The following is a 16,728-nucleotide window of genomic DNA, read 5'->3' on the forward strand; positions in this document are numbered from 1 at the left end:
ATCCCAGCTAAATCCCCTCTAAGCCCTCTTGGTGGGGTTTCTGTTTCCCTCTCTTCATCCCTAATGATTGGGCTTGCACCTGGCACCGTCCATAGAAGTGCTTCCCCCTTGGGACCTTGTCCACTGATGATAGCAAGGAATAGTATGCCTTCCTCTCCCCTCCCCATCTTGCTGCCTGTTTCACAATGTCGATGGCACCATGCAACCTGGGCTGCAGCTGCTTCGGGTTGGTGCTCTCTGATGTGCCTGGAGAACCATGCATACACATCAAACCCTTTTGTTCCCACAAAAGATTTGTGAGAACCTAACCCGTGTCATTAGCACAATACCACACGGGAGACCCAAGTCTCCCAGAAATGAGGGTGCTCTAACAAGGTAATTGGCATCTGCAGAGCTGGCGTAGCCTCTGTGTGCCACTTGAGTTTACTGGCAACCTTGCCCACGTCTAGGTCAGGCTAAACGTGCTGAGTTTGGGATTTAAACTCTGCCCTTGCAAAATTCAAATTAAACTTCTGGGTCATTTTTTTGCACAAGAACTGCAAACAGCATACGCTGGTCCCAGAGAAAGGTGGCTGGCTGGCTTGTGGGTGTTTGTTGTTTCTTTGGTGTTGTTTGTTTTTTCTCTCCCAGTGCTGGGGCTCCCAGGTCCTCGTGTTGTTTCTGAGCTATATACATACCCCACTTACATTTTTAAATTCAAGTAGCTGTATCTTCTGCAGTATGGAAATTTTCTGAGAACTAGTATGCTGAGTAGGTGTGTCTTAAAATCTGTGAAGTGAGTGCTTGAGAGAGAGCATGAAGCTGGTAAAGCACTTTCAACACCAGTGTGAAGACCTGAGATTGAATTCCCGAAACCGTATCAAACTGAGCACATGTAGCAGGTAAGTCTGTGATCTCAAGGCTCCCAGGATTACAGTGCGCCGAGAGGTAGAGACAGGAAAACCCCCAGAAGCTCTTGGGATAGCCTGGTGTACACACTGACACTGGTGAACTACAAAGAGACCCTGTCCTCCACTGGCTCTGTGGCCTGCAGAGCCTCCAGGGTGACCACACACACTCTTCACACACAGACACACACATCACAGTTTTTATACGTGTAATGGACACTCTTCACTTTACAGAGTCCAGCTTCCATGACCTTTGGCCTATTTTTTCCAAGCCTGTTTCCCCATCTCTGAGTAATTATTATTACTTATATCAATCTCGTAGTAACTGGGAGAAAATGTATTAAATAGTAGCCAGGCACAATACCTAGAAAGTTGTTAATGCTATTTATGGTTTTGATCATAGAACTATGAGAATTAAAAGAAATAGTATATTGGGAATATCAGCAGGACTTTCCATATCAATAAAAGCGGGATTTTCTATCATTATCTCCCTGGTCCTTATGAAAGGTCTGTGGAGTTCTAGAAAGGCTTTTGAAGGCTTCCCAAAATGGAATCCTGGAGCAGTTGTTGCTGGAGATTTGGAGCCATGTCTGCTGGTGGAGAAATAGTTAACATACCTGTTTGGTGGGAAATGCAGGTAGCCAACCTTTCCCTTTCTTTTCCTGGCGTTTTTCTGGTAAGCCTAACGCTGGCCTTGCTCACTCATCCATACCCAAGGAAGGACCTCATTCCAATCAGGCCCTGGGGTTTCAGGAACAATTGCTTTGAACAATAGCCAGAAAACAAGTTCCACCGGTCTGGGCTTTTTTTTTTTTTTTTTTTTTTTCCAACTGAATGCAGCTGTCTGGTTGAGGCGGGGGTTGGGGGCCCGGCAGTGGCAGAGTGGGCTCCACTGGGACTCCTCAGCTGAACTGGAAGGCCTAGCAGGTAAGGTCTGATACAGTTAGTGTTGACTGCAGGGAGTTTAGTTAACTGCACTAAAGAGGGCAGGGAGGCCTGGGGTGGGGGGATCCTGCCTCTTCTGGCTCCACTGTGCGACTTATTTTTACAATGTCATTTAGCTCGTCTTTCTCTTGAGTAAATAGCATTATTTCTCAAGGAGTCTATTTGAAAAGTATAATGATCCCTCTCTCCCTCCTTCTCCATCTTCCTCCCTGAGTGCTTGTCCCTCTAACCTTGCCAGTCTATTTTGAGTGAGAGGCGAAGTTGTAAATATGTTACCACATTGATTCAAGATCCTGGCTGGTTGTGTTGCTTTTAGCTTCCCCACCCCCACCCCACCCCTAGCTCAAACTTGCCTTCTCCTGCCCTTGGGATGCTCACTCCCATAACACTGGGGCAAAGCCGGAAGTGTGCAAAGCTGAAGTAATTTACAACCCTGTCACCTGCGATTTTCATGCAGCCAACCCTTAGCTGGGCTGCTAAGTGTGCTTAAAGCAACCGGGCAGCCTTTGAGTTCCCAACTCAGTGATGTCAGCAGCTCCAAGACGCTGAAACTGGATCTCTAGGGTGTGGATTTTTCTAGTGAAGTTTGGGATTATTCTTTCACATATGCATTTCCTCCAGGGATGGCGGAGGAGTGAGTGGGCCTAAGAACCTTGGTTCCAGGGAAATTGCTGGGTGCTGGCTGCCCTGAGGTCTCTCCTCCCGAGTCCCTGCTTGCCAGGTAGAGGTTTGGTGGTAAGGTTGCTGATTGGCAGAGGGAGGATTTGAGACTTGTCAGCATTGTGAACTTTCTTCCTGGTGAACTGGAATGCAGTTGAATCATCTGGGGAAGTTCTGGGTCCTAAGCATTTGGAGAAACTGAGAGGGAAAAATGTCATTGGCCCAATCAATGCCTGGTGTGTCCAGTAGACACCATCCCTGGTGACCATAGGTACCAGGCAGGAGCCTATCCCCTTTCAGTGTGGGTAGAGTGTGGTCTGATGTAGATGAGGTGACTGTGAAAAGTCTATAGTGGGTTTGCAGCCTTTGAGTGCATGACCGTGTGGGGCAGTGGGCATGTGACTTACGGGGGGTGATGTTGGATGAGAGAACATACCTCTGTTTAAAAAAAGACACCTGTCGTTGGGTTGGAGAGGTGGCTCAGTAGTTAGGAGCATTGGCTGCTCTTCCAGAGGAAGAGTTCTATTCCCGTCACCCACATGGAGGCGCATAGCCATATGTAACTCTAGTTTCAGGAGACATGCTGGATACCAGACACACACAAGTGGTGCGCAGACATACTTGCAGACAACACACACATATACACACACAATTTTTTTAAGCTAAAAAAAAGATACCATATGTGCAAAACTTTGTACTTATTTCTCAGGAGGCTTAAATAACCCAGTGGGAAAAACGCTCTTCCCATCAAGTGTGATAGCTGGAGTTTAGATTCTCAGCACCCATGTAAATAAATTCCAGGGGCAGGGCAGAGACAGGGAATTCCCCCGAGTAAGTTGTCTAGAGTAGAGTAATCATCTAGCTCCAAGTTCAAATGAGAAACACTGCCTCAGTACATGTGTCCAGAGTGACTGAAAACTTTCAACATGACACAGACCTCTGGCCTGCATAGCACATGCACAAACAAGCATGCACACCAGCACACATGTATACACATGCGCACACCACATATACAAAACAAAACACACATACACAAACCACAGCAAACTAATCTGAGTGGTGAAGTGAGCAAGGAAGAGGATGGACATTAGAACAGTGGTCTGATTTTCAGTGTTGCTGAGTGGGCAAGGAGGCCCCAGTGTGGACAGCAGTGTACTGATTTGTCTTGTCCTAGCTTTCCTCTGAGCTAAGCCTCCTACAGATTTAGTCTGAAAGGAACCTTCTGGGCCTTAGTGTCAGCTCTTGCAGAAGGAGCCCAGAGCCTGGAGGAGAAAGGCCTCATCTGAACCCTCCCGGGTCTAGGGAAGCACAAAGAAGCCTGGGCTCTATCCTGTTCATACTGGCACGAGAGAGCAGCAAGCAAAGAGTCCGTGGACCTGGGCTTGGAACAGGGCCTAAGTGCGCCATGTCTACTTAATGCCCTCCATCAACCACCTAATTTGCATTACATTTATATTCCAGATTGTTCGAACTGGTCCCAAACATTGGCTAGGCAGATTTCAGAAGTCACTCTGAATCCTGTTTGACCCCACACCTCACACAGTACCTGGCAGCTGGGGGCTGGCTGGCCCGATGGATGAATAAATGAAGGCTATTGATTTAGGGTTCAAAAATGCTCAGTTTGAAGTTCTTAAAGTGTTTGGCAATCTAGGTGCGGTAGCACATGCCTTTGATCTCAGCATTTGGGAGGCAGAAGAAACATCAAGAGTTCAGGGTCTTCTCAGCTTTTCTAGGCCAACCTGAGCCACATGAGACCCCGAGTTTAAAAAAACATATATGTCTATTTTATGGAATCCTACCCACTCATTTGCTAAAAGTAGGTGATTATCTTTAAAGCAGGGAGCAGGCCAAGTTATGGAAACCCCACCTCCAGAGGCAGCTGGGAGACTGTCTTTGAAAATGCTGCTTTGAAAGCCTTGAAATGCCAAGCAAAGGGGAATACAGGAAGAGCCTCGGAGGAGCTAGGAGGAGATGTCTAGGGTTTGTTTGTTTATATGAACAACGAGGTATTCCAGGATTGTCTGGGGTTTGGTAGGTATGGAGTAGTCTTGAACTTCTGATCCTCCTGCCTCCATGTCCTGAGTGCTAGGATTATTGGTGTGTGCCACCAGGCCCTGTTTATACAACACTGGGGATCAAGCCCGGAGCTTTGTACAAGCCAGGCAAGCACTCAGTCAACTGAGTTGCCTCATCTGCCTTTAGAAATATGTTATCATCAAAAAAGAATCTGTGCCCTGCAAACAGCCTCTAAGAGTTAATGCATTTGAATACTAAATAAACTGAAGCTTTGGTGTTTAATCCTGCATTTCCTTTCAAGTCTGATATCTAATTCAAGTATTTCTGTGTAAATTCAGATTAGTTCAGGGTTAGAGTGATAGCTCAGTGGTTCTGAGCACTGGCTGTTTTTGCTGAGGATTTGGGTTTGTGTTCTCAATGTTGGCATAGTGGCTCTCGGGCACCTCTAACTCTAGTCCCAGAGGGTTCAGTACACCCTCTTCTGGCCTCTACTGGTACCAGGCACACAGGTGGTATATGTATATACTTTCAGGTAAAACACTCGTGCACATGAAATAAAAATAAATTTTAAAACATTTTTATAAAAATGTAACTTCTACTTGCTGGTTGGTACCATGTTAATTTAGACGTGGCTGGTCAAATTTACCTAAATGATCCTATTTGCAAACTTGAATAATTAAATCTCCCTAAACATTTGAAAGTGTGTTTAAAAATTGAATATACCTTGTTTCCATAAGATCTTCACATTTCCAGCAAGACAGATAGCACTGGAATAAGTGAAGTCTTTTAAGCATTTAATTCTTTATAGCAAATAGATTATTTATTTATATTGTTATATTATTTATATAACAATAATAACATATTATTGTTAACATTTCTAATTTTTTTTCTTTATGTGTATGGCTATTTTGCCTGAACGTATGGAAGTCCACTGTGCATATGCAGTGCCCAGGGAGGCCAAATGTCCCCCAGATCTGTCCTTACAGATAGTTGTGAGCTACCATATGGGTACTGGAGACTGAACTCTGATTCTCTATAAGAATGGCCAGTGTTTTAAACTGTTGAACCACCCCTACAGCCCTCAGTTCTTTTGTAATCTTACTCTAGATTTTAAATATTTCATCTTAATCTTGTATGATTTAAAATGAAGTTGGGGCTTGAGAGATTTCCCAGAGGACCCTGGGTTTGATTTCTAGCACACACATGGTGGCTCACATGGTGTCCTGTGAGTCCAGTTCCAAGGGATCAATGCCCTCTTCTGCCCTTTGTGGGCACCAGGCACATACATGGTACATAGATATACATGCAAGCAAAACATTCATACATACCTCACGGAAACAATAAATAAGTGTGCACACCCATACACACACACACACACACACACACACACACACACACATATATATATATCCCTTGAGACAAGGTTTTTCTCTGTAGCTCTGGATTTCTTAGAACTCATTCAGTAGACCAGGCTGGCCTTGAACTCAGATATCTGCCTGTCTCTGCCTCCCAAGTACTGGGATTAAAGGCTTGTACTTTAATTTACAGGCATAAATACATGTTTTAAAGCTGTGAGGTCACAAGGCTGTTTTGTAATATGCTCACATGTGCCATGTGTTTTCTCAGTTGCATAAGTTGACTAAGACTGGTGCTCACAGGGCTTTCTAAACTTTGTGTACTCACTCTCTGACTTACTTTTCTTTCTAAGCTTTAAAAATCACATTCTCCTGACTCTTGTTAATTCCAGTAGGCTCCTTTGTCAGATTTAAGGGTAGAACACAAGCAGGGGCAAATCCCACTGAGAATGACCATTCCATTCCCAAGGGGAAGTGGATCCTTCTGTGGCATTGGCCCCCAGGGTTTCTTGCTCAAATTCTGTCTCCCTATTCTGCAGTAAATACACAATCTGGCATTTTGTTTTGTTTTGTTTTCCAAGACAGGGTTTTTCTGTGTAGTCCTGGCTGGCCTGGAACTCACTTTGTAGACCAGGCTGGCCTCAAATTGAGAGATCCGCCTGCTTCTGCCTCCCGAGTGTTGGGATCAAAGGCGTTCACCACCACACCTATTGTCCTACAGCTTTTTAGTTGCAGGCACTGTGTGTGTGTGTGTGTTTTAAATTTCAGCCACCCAACACCATGAAGGTTTTCTGCCACCCTTCTGCAAGGTTTTCAGCAATAGTCATCTTGGAAGGCCACATGGTGCAGTAACATGTCTAGGTCATTGCTTGGGCATCAGTCTGGTCCTTTCTGCCTTGTGTGATCTCGAGTGTAAGCACTTGCTGTATGCCTACCATCCCAGAATTAAGAAAAATATATCATATTGGGGTAATAGAACATGATGGCTTGATAGAGGTAATGGATGGCCGTTCTGAAGAGGTGACACGTCCACTGAGGCCTAACAGATAAGGAGGCAGATACAACCGATGAAAGCCTGAAGTAAACAGTCCTGGCTTTGACGGGGCAGAAACCCATGTGGTCAGAGCCAAGTACACATTGAAGACAGGGCTGCAAGATAGGATTGGGAGGGACACACGTGGGGGAGGGCAGAGAAGGGGAGGAGTGGCAGCTAGAGATGTGAGAAAGGAGTGACTAGACCCGGTGAAAGTCACTCAGGCTAGGGTGGGAGGGGGAGTTGAGAGGAAGCCACAGAATAGGGATGAGCTGGCCCATGTGCAGAGTCTCAGGCAGAGCCCAAAGTACCATCAGCCGTGGGCCAACAGACTCTACGGAGCTGGCTTAAATGTGATGCTGTGGGGGTACCAGAGGATGACAGTGGCTCAGGCTGGAGGATCATCACCAGGAGACTGGGCTTAAGCAGGAAGGGGTTGACCTCTACATATCTAAAGCTTGGGAAGGGAGAGATATGCTTTGATATCCCGTGGGATATTATGAAGGCAGAGCAAGTGATAGGATGGGCTTAGTCTCTGGCGACACTTTCACTCTTCCTTCCTCAGACATTTGTTCTGGAGGCTCTTCCAGGGAACTCACACAGCAGCTTTCCTGCTTTGCTCCCCCTCTTCCCACAAGGGACTGCATTGAATCCTGCCCTGCCAGTGTTGCCCCGCTGCTGGCCCTGGGGAGGAGTAATTATCTTAGCAGGCTTCCTAGATCAAGGGGAAGATGGAAGCGGCATGACCAAGGAAGGTGTGTGGCCTCTGCTCATGAATCCACCCACTCTGGAGAAGTGGGGACCAGTTCCTTCACTCAGCTGCTCTCACAACTGAGTCCTGTCTTATCAGGATCCCTATGGGAGACCTTTCTATTTGCCTGTGTCATCAGGTTGTACTAGGAGTTTGGGAGGCTCTGTTTCTCAGGATGTTTTTGTCTTGGCAGCTGGGATGACAGCAGCTCCGTCAGCAGTGGCATCAGTGACACCATAGACAACCTCAGCACGGATGACATCAATACCAGCTCATCTATCAGCTCCTATGCCAACACGCCTGCCTCCTCCCGGAGAAACCTGGATGTGCAGGTAAGGAACAAGACAGGCAGTGGGCAGTACAGATGGGCAAAGAAACCTTGCACTCTCACTGTTTTGGTATGAGGAGACCCTATTCTCTTCCTGGACCTCAGTTTCAGTCCATATTTACATAAACAATCAGGGGTCATAAAGAGAACTCAGTTTATAAAATGCAAGCCTGAAATCCTGTTCAGTACTCAGAAACCACATTTAAAAAGTCTGGGTGTGGCAGTGGGCTTCTGCACTGTCAGTGCTGAGATGCAGACACAGGCGGATCCTTGGGGCTCACTGACCAGCCAGCCTAGCCTACACAGCAAGGGTTTTGAGAGACTGTCAAAAACAGTGGCGGGCCACACTTGAGGAATGGGCGTTTGAGGGTGTCCTCTGGCCTCCACATGCATGCTCACACTTGTCCACACACACCAGTGCACCTTGCATGAATGCACAAGTATATACACACCCGCACTTTTTTAAAATTTAAGGTAACAAAGGGCTGTTGGTTTCCCTGGTATGGATCCTCCTTGCCACATGAACCATTGTTGCCTGTGAGTGCAGATCTGGTCTCTAGGGAGGGGAACAAAGGTTAAAAACATGGCCAGGCACAGTGGTGTACGCCTGTAGTCCGAGTACTCGGGGAGGCAGAGGCAGGCAGATCTCTGTGAGTTCGAGGCCAGCCTGGTCCACAAAGTGAGTCCAGGACAGCCAAGGCTACACAGAGAATCTCTGTCTCCAAAATCCAAAATGAAACAAACAAACAAGAAGATTATACTGGGATGTCAGTTGGGAAGTGTCTACCTGTGGCACCTGTGGGTCACATCCTTGCTATGGTATGTTACTTGGCCTACAGGGATTCTTGCTATTATAACTATCATTCTGCCCCCTCCTCCTCTTTTTTCTGAGACAGGTTTATCCATCCTGAGTGCTGGGGTGACAGGTGTTACCCCTCAAACCTTGCTTTATGCAGTAGTGCTCATGCTAGGAGGCCTTTGTACCCACTTCGTTATATCCCTACCCCCTTTTCTTTGTTTTGGATTTTGGGGGGAGGAGTTGAGGGGTGGGTTGGTTTTTGTTTAGCTTGGTTTTGGTTTTGATGTGATCCAGGTTGGCCCAGCATCCTCCTGTCTCTACCTCAGAAGTATTGAGATGCTGTGTTTGCACCCCCACACTGAGCTCTGATTTTTAAAAATTGTATCCCTGGCTCCCAGGGGTGAGGAGCTGTTTCACTGCTGGAGCAAGCTCCTTGACTCAGTGTGTGTAGCAGCAGCCACCAACCAGCTGTATCACTCCAGGTTTTTGCATTTCAAACACAGCTCAGTTTTTTTTTTGTTTTTTTTTTTTTGTTTTTTTTTAAGTAATTCAATTTACATTTCAGTCATAGGCCCCTCCCTTCTCTCCTCACAGCTCAGTTCTTACATAGTCAACATTTTTGGCCCTCACTGTATTCCTTAGAGCCTAGACTTGCTTTTGTAAGCCTAATTTTCTGCAGGCAAAATACGTTATCATCCCTGTGGCTTTCGGCCAGCATAAGGTGAGCTGTGGCAGTTCTGACATGGGTTACCCTTTGGTCCCTCCCTCTACCGAGGGCTGATGTCCAGGTGAACTGCTGAAAGTCCAGGATTACTGCCTAAGCACCAGCCCTGTGCTCTCTCTCCTCTCCCACCCTCCCACAGCCTCTTCCTCCTCAGTTGCATTTTACCCTGTGCTAGATATCATATTTATGAGGCTTACAGAGATGGGTCAGAGGAGCATGTGTGGCTCTTGCCGAGGACCCAAGTTCAGTTCCCAGCACTAACCTTGGGTGACTCACGCTGCTTGTAACTCTAACTGCAGGGGGTCCCACACCCTCTTCTAGACTCTGTAGGCATAAGCACTTACATGCGCGCATGCGCGCACACACACACACATACACACACACACACACACACACACACGTGGGCACAAACACTACAAATAAAACTTAAAAAAAGCAACTTTGCATCTACAGGATGTACATCAAATGGTAGACTGCTTCCCAGTGCACACAAAGCCCCGGGTTGGAGTCCTAGAACCACGCAAATGGGATGTTTGTAATCTCAGCACTTAGGTGATGAAGGCAGGAGAATCATCAACCTTGGCTACGTAGTGAGTTTCAGGTTAGCCTGGGCTATATGATACACGAAACCTTGTTTCAAAATCTCACACACGCTCCTTGTATGCACATTACACCTAAAATAATTATATTTTGAAAACATACTGTAAGGCATATTCCTTGAAACTAATCACTCATTGGTGATTAGACAAAGTGAGGAACACTCAGCTAGCCCAGGTTCCTGCTACTTACTGGATACTCAATGTCAATACCACCTTTTCTTTTTCCTCTTTTTCCCTGATACTCACTCTGTGCTCAGGATAACAACAGCCACAAAGCTTCTAGCCTGCCCTTAGACATAGAGATGAGGAGTCAAGGAGGGTGGCCGCTTGGGGCAGGCAGGCCTTAGGAGCCACAGGAATACCAAATATCCATGTGGTGTCCCCACAGGTGAGCAGTGGGAGCTGGAATGCTGAAATGGAAAACCCTCCTGTCTGCTTCCTTCCCGCAGTCTGAAGTTAGTCCCCAGAACTCATTGACGCCAAATAAGATGGTTTCCTCACACATGCATTTGAACTCCGTGCAGGCAAAAGCTTTTTCTTTGAGCAGCCCTTTGCTTTCTTCTTACAGATGTCACAGGGTGACATTTCAGGGCAACTACACAGATGTCGTAGTCATGATCAGAAATAATTTTAAGGGATTTGAGGGTTCACTATTCATTGGGCCTATTATTTGTTCTTTTACAACTCTATCCAAGTTTAAAATATATTAAAATAGGAGCTGAAGTAGATCTGTGTAGCAGAAATGCTGGTCACAGCAGCCGGTACCGAGTTGCCCATTGTCACGGTGCTTTAAATGCACTTTTCATGACATTCTCTTTGTTCCTGTCCAGGGAGCATCTCAAAATATTTGACTCTACATTCTGGCAGCTTTGCACCTCCTCCCCCACAGGCTGCCAGGAATGCTAAGGGCCATTACCCCTCTTTGAGAGGATTGAGCCTGGAAGATGTGCCTGCACCCTCCCTTTCCTTGGTGCGCTCATCAGGGTTCTTGTCACACAGTGCTTTACCCTGGGCCAGTGGGCTGCACAGCCCATCAGGCAGAACACACAAGGCAAGAGCGGGCTTGGTGTTCCCACAGGAAATACTGCCTGCCCGGCCTCACATCTGAGGAGAAGGGAATTTCTTTTCTGGAAAGTACAAGGAGCAATCCGGTGTACCGATGGAAAGAGGAGGAGGCAGATGGAAAAGGTGCAATCGCCAGGAATAAAACTTCCTTCAAAGGACTCTGTTTCCTCTGAGACACTGAGGAACACTGAAGGTGCCCCACAAGGCTTATGGCCTGTTTATGGGCAACCTGAGTCCTGCATTCATGGCTCGTGTAAGAAAAAGTCCTCTGAGTAGGGACCTGAGCCCCTCTGCATGACCACCTCTAGGAGAGCTGGTGAGTCGAAGTGCCAACTGTGGCATCAGAGAGGAGGGTGACGCTGAAGTCAAGTACTCTGGGGTTGAGTTTTTCAACCTGGGATGTCCTGGGTGGCATAGGTGAGCTGCCTATGCCAGATTTTCTTTCATTTTCAATGCCTAAAGTTTTTGTCATTTTGTTTTTAAACAAAATTCACAGGGGGTAAAAAAGAAAATATCCAGTCAGCCTTCTAGAGCCTTTGCCCTCACATCCACAAAATAATGACCACTAGACCTGCGCCCTAGGGTATTATCAGCAGCCGGCAACTCTAAACTTGCTGCTCTCAGAGTCCAAGCTGGCAAGCGGCTCTGAGGTCCCTCTTTTCTCTCTGCACTTTGCCCTTTTCTCTGTCCCTTTCTTGCATCTGTTACGGTAATCCCACGGGCAGCACACTGTTAGGTGCTTTGCTTGTGGTTTCAGAGAAATCTGCCTTCCATTCTGCAGCATCTTGTTCTCCAGGCACTGTGTTGGTGCATAAGGTTTTAACAAACACGCATATGCCCACTGTGCATTCATCTACACATTTAGTCCTTGGCCACTCAGTCTTCCATACTTTGTGAAAAGCACTAGTCCAGGTACTGGGGGTGGTGAGCTGCCCATGCCAAGATTTTCTTTCATTTTCAATGCCTAAAGATTTTTTGTTGTTCCCTTGTTTTGTTTTTAAACAAAATTCACAGGGGGTAAAATATATATATATGATTCTCTGTCCGTTTATTTAGCTACTTACTTTCCTCTAAAGGCAACAAAATAATGGCTGTCTTATGTGTCCTAGCATCCTTTGGACATCAGGATGGTGGAGTCAACTTAGCTGGAGATAGGCAGGCTGCCACTACCCCCACCTCCCTGAGAGCCATGACTTCTGACTCTGGGCCAGTTCTCTTTAAAACTGTGGTTTCATGGAAAGTGTGTACAATATGAATGACAATGCACTCTCTAAAGGATGAGTCTTTGAGATTTGAGGGTCATAGTGTCTGGGGACACAAGTGGCAGTTGATATTGCTGTAATTCTTTGTATTTTTATGGGCTCCAACTTAAAGCCCCCTCAGCATCCAGGCCTGCAGGAAATTCAGTGTCCAGAGGCTCAAACAGCTAAAGACCTGATCTACTACTGTAAGACACAGATGGGGTAAATGTTAAAGACACAGCATGATTCTCAGAGCTGGGGAGTTTGGCGAGGAGAGCGCTATTTATGACATTCCTCCATGCTTGCCCCTCAAGTTCACTGCCAGCTCTCTGTTCAAGACTCCATTCAATCCCAACCTGTTTGACACCCACTGTCACAGTCTTGGTGATAGGAAGGAACCCAAGATCCCACACAGCAGTGAATGACAGCAATCAGTGCTGGAACTTAAACCCACTGGACTCCAAAGCCAGTGCCCTTCCCCTTTTGGGCCAGATAGCCCTCTCTGAAAACATTGAACTCCACTCCAAGATCCTTTCTGGCTTATCTGCCCTGTTCCCACTTGCCTGTTGATGATCAAAGAGACATCTGAAAGAGCTGGTAAGAAAAGCTTCAAAAGGAGTTAGGACCGCCAGTGCTTCCGTACTGGCCCTCCTATTGTAAGCGCTGAAAACAGAGAAACAGACTCCTTCCATTTTAACTTCCAAGAGATACCACCAACGGTTACACATGGCTCCAGAAGGATTTGCTAAGGACGTGTGACTGTAAACCTGTCAAGATGTCCCAGGCAAACACCCAGCTCTGCAGAAGGCTGTTGGAAGAGCTCTCACCCTGCACCAAGTTAGTGAGTGTGATAGTTGGAGGACTGTTGTAACAGAGAAGAGAAGACTGAGCTATGGTCCCAGCTTGGGGCCGTGTGTACTCTGTCTGTTCCAGGTTCTCGGGGATAGGGACCAGGCTAAGGCTGTTCTAGGCCTGGGCTTGAGACAAACAGACTCTGTGTAGAAGGAGAATCTCCTGGGTGTAGGTGTTTTTAGTAGGTCCCCTGAGTCATGTAGGGGCTTCTTTGAGCTTATAGTCAAGGATTACACTGTACTACAGTTGTTAAATTATGAGCTTGGCAACTGGACTCGTAGAATCCCCGCAATGCCTTCCTCATTGTGTGAGCTTGGGTGAGTTTCTTTTCCACTCAGTGCCTCAGTATTCTGTTATTTCCTTGTGAGTTTTTGCTGAGGAAAAATCAAATTATATTCTGTCTCTGTTTCTCTCTCTCTCCTACTTGGGTTCCAGAGGTTAAATTCAGGCTAAACTTTACCCTCTCAACCATCTTACAGGTCCCTGGTGCACATATTTAAGAAAAAAAAAAAAAGTTAGCTTGTGCCTGGAGCATCGCAGTACACAGAAAGCTTTAGGTTTTAGTGCCACTATTATTTACTGCATTACAGTGTGACTGTGGGAAAGAGGCCTGCGGGCACTGAAAAATAAACAATACAGAATGGTCAAGTAAGTAAAAGGTGCTACAGCCTCAGTACATCTTGGAACATGTTCATATATGTTCAGATGTGCTCCCATGTAAGTTCCATGAGGTGGAGGCTTTGACTAGTCTGGGAAATGTTCCCAGTACAGAGAGCTTCCCTGGCTCATGGTGGTACCTGATAAATATTTGTTAGATAGCTGCTTCCAGAGCCCCATCTTCCTGCCTGAGGCCTTTGCACATGCGGCTTCTGCTCACTGGCATGGTCCTCTCTACATGTTCCTCATAGTAAGTTTGTCTCATTCTTTAGGGTCCTTCTAGAAGTCTCTACCTGGCTGCCACTTCGCACGTCACCATCATAGTGTCTCTTGTAAGAGCACTTCCCTTTTCCTTACGGTGGCCACCACGTCTCACAGTTGTGCATTTACTTATGTCTGTGAATTCCATTTCACCTGCCCCTTTTGATGACTGTCAATTCCATGAAGGACGGAGACTAATCTTACAGACTCTAAAAGACCCTATTTGATGCCTGGCAAACTGCGGGCATTGAGTTCATTTTGGTCCAGTAAGTGCCAAACGGATCTAGAAGAAGAAAGCCAGGCTGAGGTCACTGAGTTTCTGCTCATCTTTCAAATTAAGATGACAGTAATATTGCATGGCTCCTGACTGGCTTTGGCCAGTCTGTGCCTAGATTGTTTTATCAGGTGTGTCATAGCCTGAACTGTGTAGTAGCTATGCATTCTTTTGTTCGCAAACCATGCTCTGCCCCTCACATGGCTGAGTGTGTTTTAGTTGTCCTTCCCACGTCTCATCTCTGGTACTTTGTACATAGCTCTGTAGCTCGGTATGTGTTTTAGGAAGGACCGAGCAAGGAAAGTACCCAGAGGAGGCTGTAGTGAGTGGATTGCAGTCATGGGCGAGCCAGGGGGTTGGTGAGGAGAGAGGAGGTTGAACAGGGGCTTCTGGTCTACACCAAGCTTCCATCCACTCAGCCCGCTATAAGAAGGCATCGGTGTTCTGTGTGTAGCGTGCCTCAAGTCAGGTCTTGCCTAGTTCACATGCATTTCCCACCCTGCCTGCATGGCCCCCTCCAGGCAGCTCATATAGGGACTGTTTCTCAAAGTGGCCAGCCTGAAAGCATTGCTGACTTCCCCTTTGCTTTCTTACAAAGCTTCTCCTTCCAGTACCCTCCCCCAACCTGAGGCCCCAGAGCATTCAGGCCCCCTTTGTGTCCTTCAGCCCCGCAGTTCATTAACGGCACACTGCTATCTCTTCCTGAGCTTCATGGCTAGCAGGTCAGGCTCTTCCGAAGAGAGTTGCCTAATTATCTTACTTGTCTGAGGACTGCCGCATTGTGGGGAGCCAAAGCTCAGAAACAAAGCTGGGCGGGTGCAAGCACTGTTGCCGTTGCCAGTTGAACGTTTCACAGATCAGATCAGTGGAGTTTGCATGCTTCTTCTCTCCCTCTCGGGTGTGTTAGGCTGTGCTAGGCTGTGCCGAGCTAGATGCAGAGATCTCCCTGCTAGTAAAAAGACAGGAAGGTACTGAACAAAGGGAAAGGGGACAGGCTGGTGCTGGTGGGGGTTCAGTCAGGGCTGTCTGCAAGTGGCAGGTTGGTGGCCCTTTCTTATCACCTCTCCCTCCGGTCTGTCCACTCTCCTCCTGGGACCCGTGACCTGCTCTTCCAGACCTCTTTACTCTCTTTTCCTCCTCCATTAGTCTTTCCTTGAAGGGGGGAAAAGTGGAGGTGGAGGGTGCTGTGACTTTCTCACAAAGTGAGCAGATGTCTGAGGCTTTGAAAGGCCTTACATAGTCCCTGTACTGGCACGACCTGCATGGGTGAGCTCTAATTCAGCAAGTGTCTGTCCACAGACCGACGCTGAGAAGCACTCACAGGTGGAAAGGAATTCCCTGTGGTCTGGTGACGACATCAAGAAATCAGATGGAGGCTCAGACAGTGGTGTAAAGATGGAGCCAGGCTCCAAGTGGAGGCGGAACCCTTCAGACATGTCAGATGAGTCGGACAAAAGCGTGTCTGGCAAGAAGAATACCGTCATCTCACAGACAGGCTCATGGCGGCGAGGCATGACGGCAGAGGTGGGCATCACCATGCCAAGGACAAAGGCATCAGCTCCAGCAGGCACACTGAAGACCCCAGGAACTGGTGAGTGAGAAGCCAAAATCATGATGACTTTAGTGGGGGCTTTACGTTATGAGTAACTTCTTCAGGCTGTTGTTTTGCCCGCCACCATTTTTATGGTGTAAGTGCATGGCTGTGTGCATGTGTGCGTGCGTACCTGTGCACAGGTGAGTGTGTGAGTGTTCATGTGCGTGTGTGTGATATATGTCCACTCCAATAATGTGTGCAGGCCAGTACATACTGTGTGGTATGCATAAGAATACCAGAGATAAGATAATCTCAGGTATGTTCTTCATAACATCATCAGCTCCCCAGCCCCTTTTCTTCCTTGTTTTGGCTATCATCTATCCAGCAATTTATCTATCTATCTATCTATCTATCTATCTATCTATCTATCTATCTATCTATCTATCATCTACCTAATCCATTTATTTATTTGTTTGTTTGTTTGTTTATTTTTGGGGCAGGGTCCCACTGTATAGTTCTGGCTATTCTGGAACTCAATCTGTAGATGAGGCTGGCCTCAAATTCACAAAGACCCTCCTGCTTCTCCTCCCAAGTGCTGGGATTAAAGGAGTGCAGCACTGTGCCCAGCTTTACTTTTTCTTTTTCTCTCACTGCCTTAGAGGTCACCAAGTAGGCTGGGCTGGCTGGTGAGCCTGCCCTGTCCTCCTGTCTTCCGCCTCCCCGGCACTAGGATTATAAGTGCACACC

At 47.0% G+C, this 16,728-nt stretch overlaps 1 protein-coding gene across 5 annotated transcripts in view; it reads left to right on the top strand.

Moving 5' to 3' along the window:
* The window catches only part of Nav2 (neuron navigator 2), a 343,708-nt gene that overhangs the window by 268,346 nt on the left and 58,634 nt on the right, over positions 1-16,728 (top strand). For all 5 annotated transcript variants that reach the window (XM_055608371.1, XM_055608367.1, XM_055608368.1 and 2 more), the window contains 2 exons: positions 7,841-7,979; positions 15,747-16,038. In XM_055608371.1, coding sequence (XP_055464346.1) covers positions 7,841-7,979; positions 15,747-16,038 — 431 coding nt within the window. The remainder of the gene's footprint in view (positions 1-7,840; positions 7,980-15,746; positions 16,039-16,728) is intronic.

This window comes from Psammomys obesus, unplaced genomic scaffold, assembly GCF_907164565.1.
Source record: "Psammomys obesus unplaced genomic scaffold, mPsaObe1.curated_primary_1811, whole genome shotgun sequence".
Classification (NCBI taxonomy): Eukaryota; Metazoa; Chordata; class Mammalia; order Rodentia; family Muridae; genus Psammomys; species Psammomys obesus.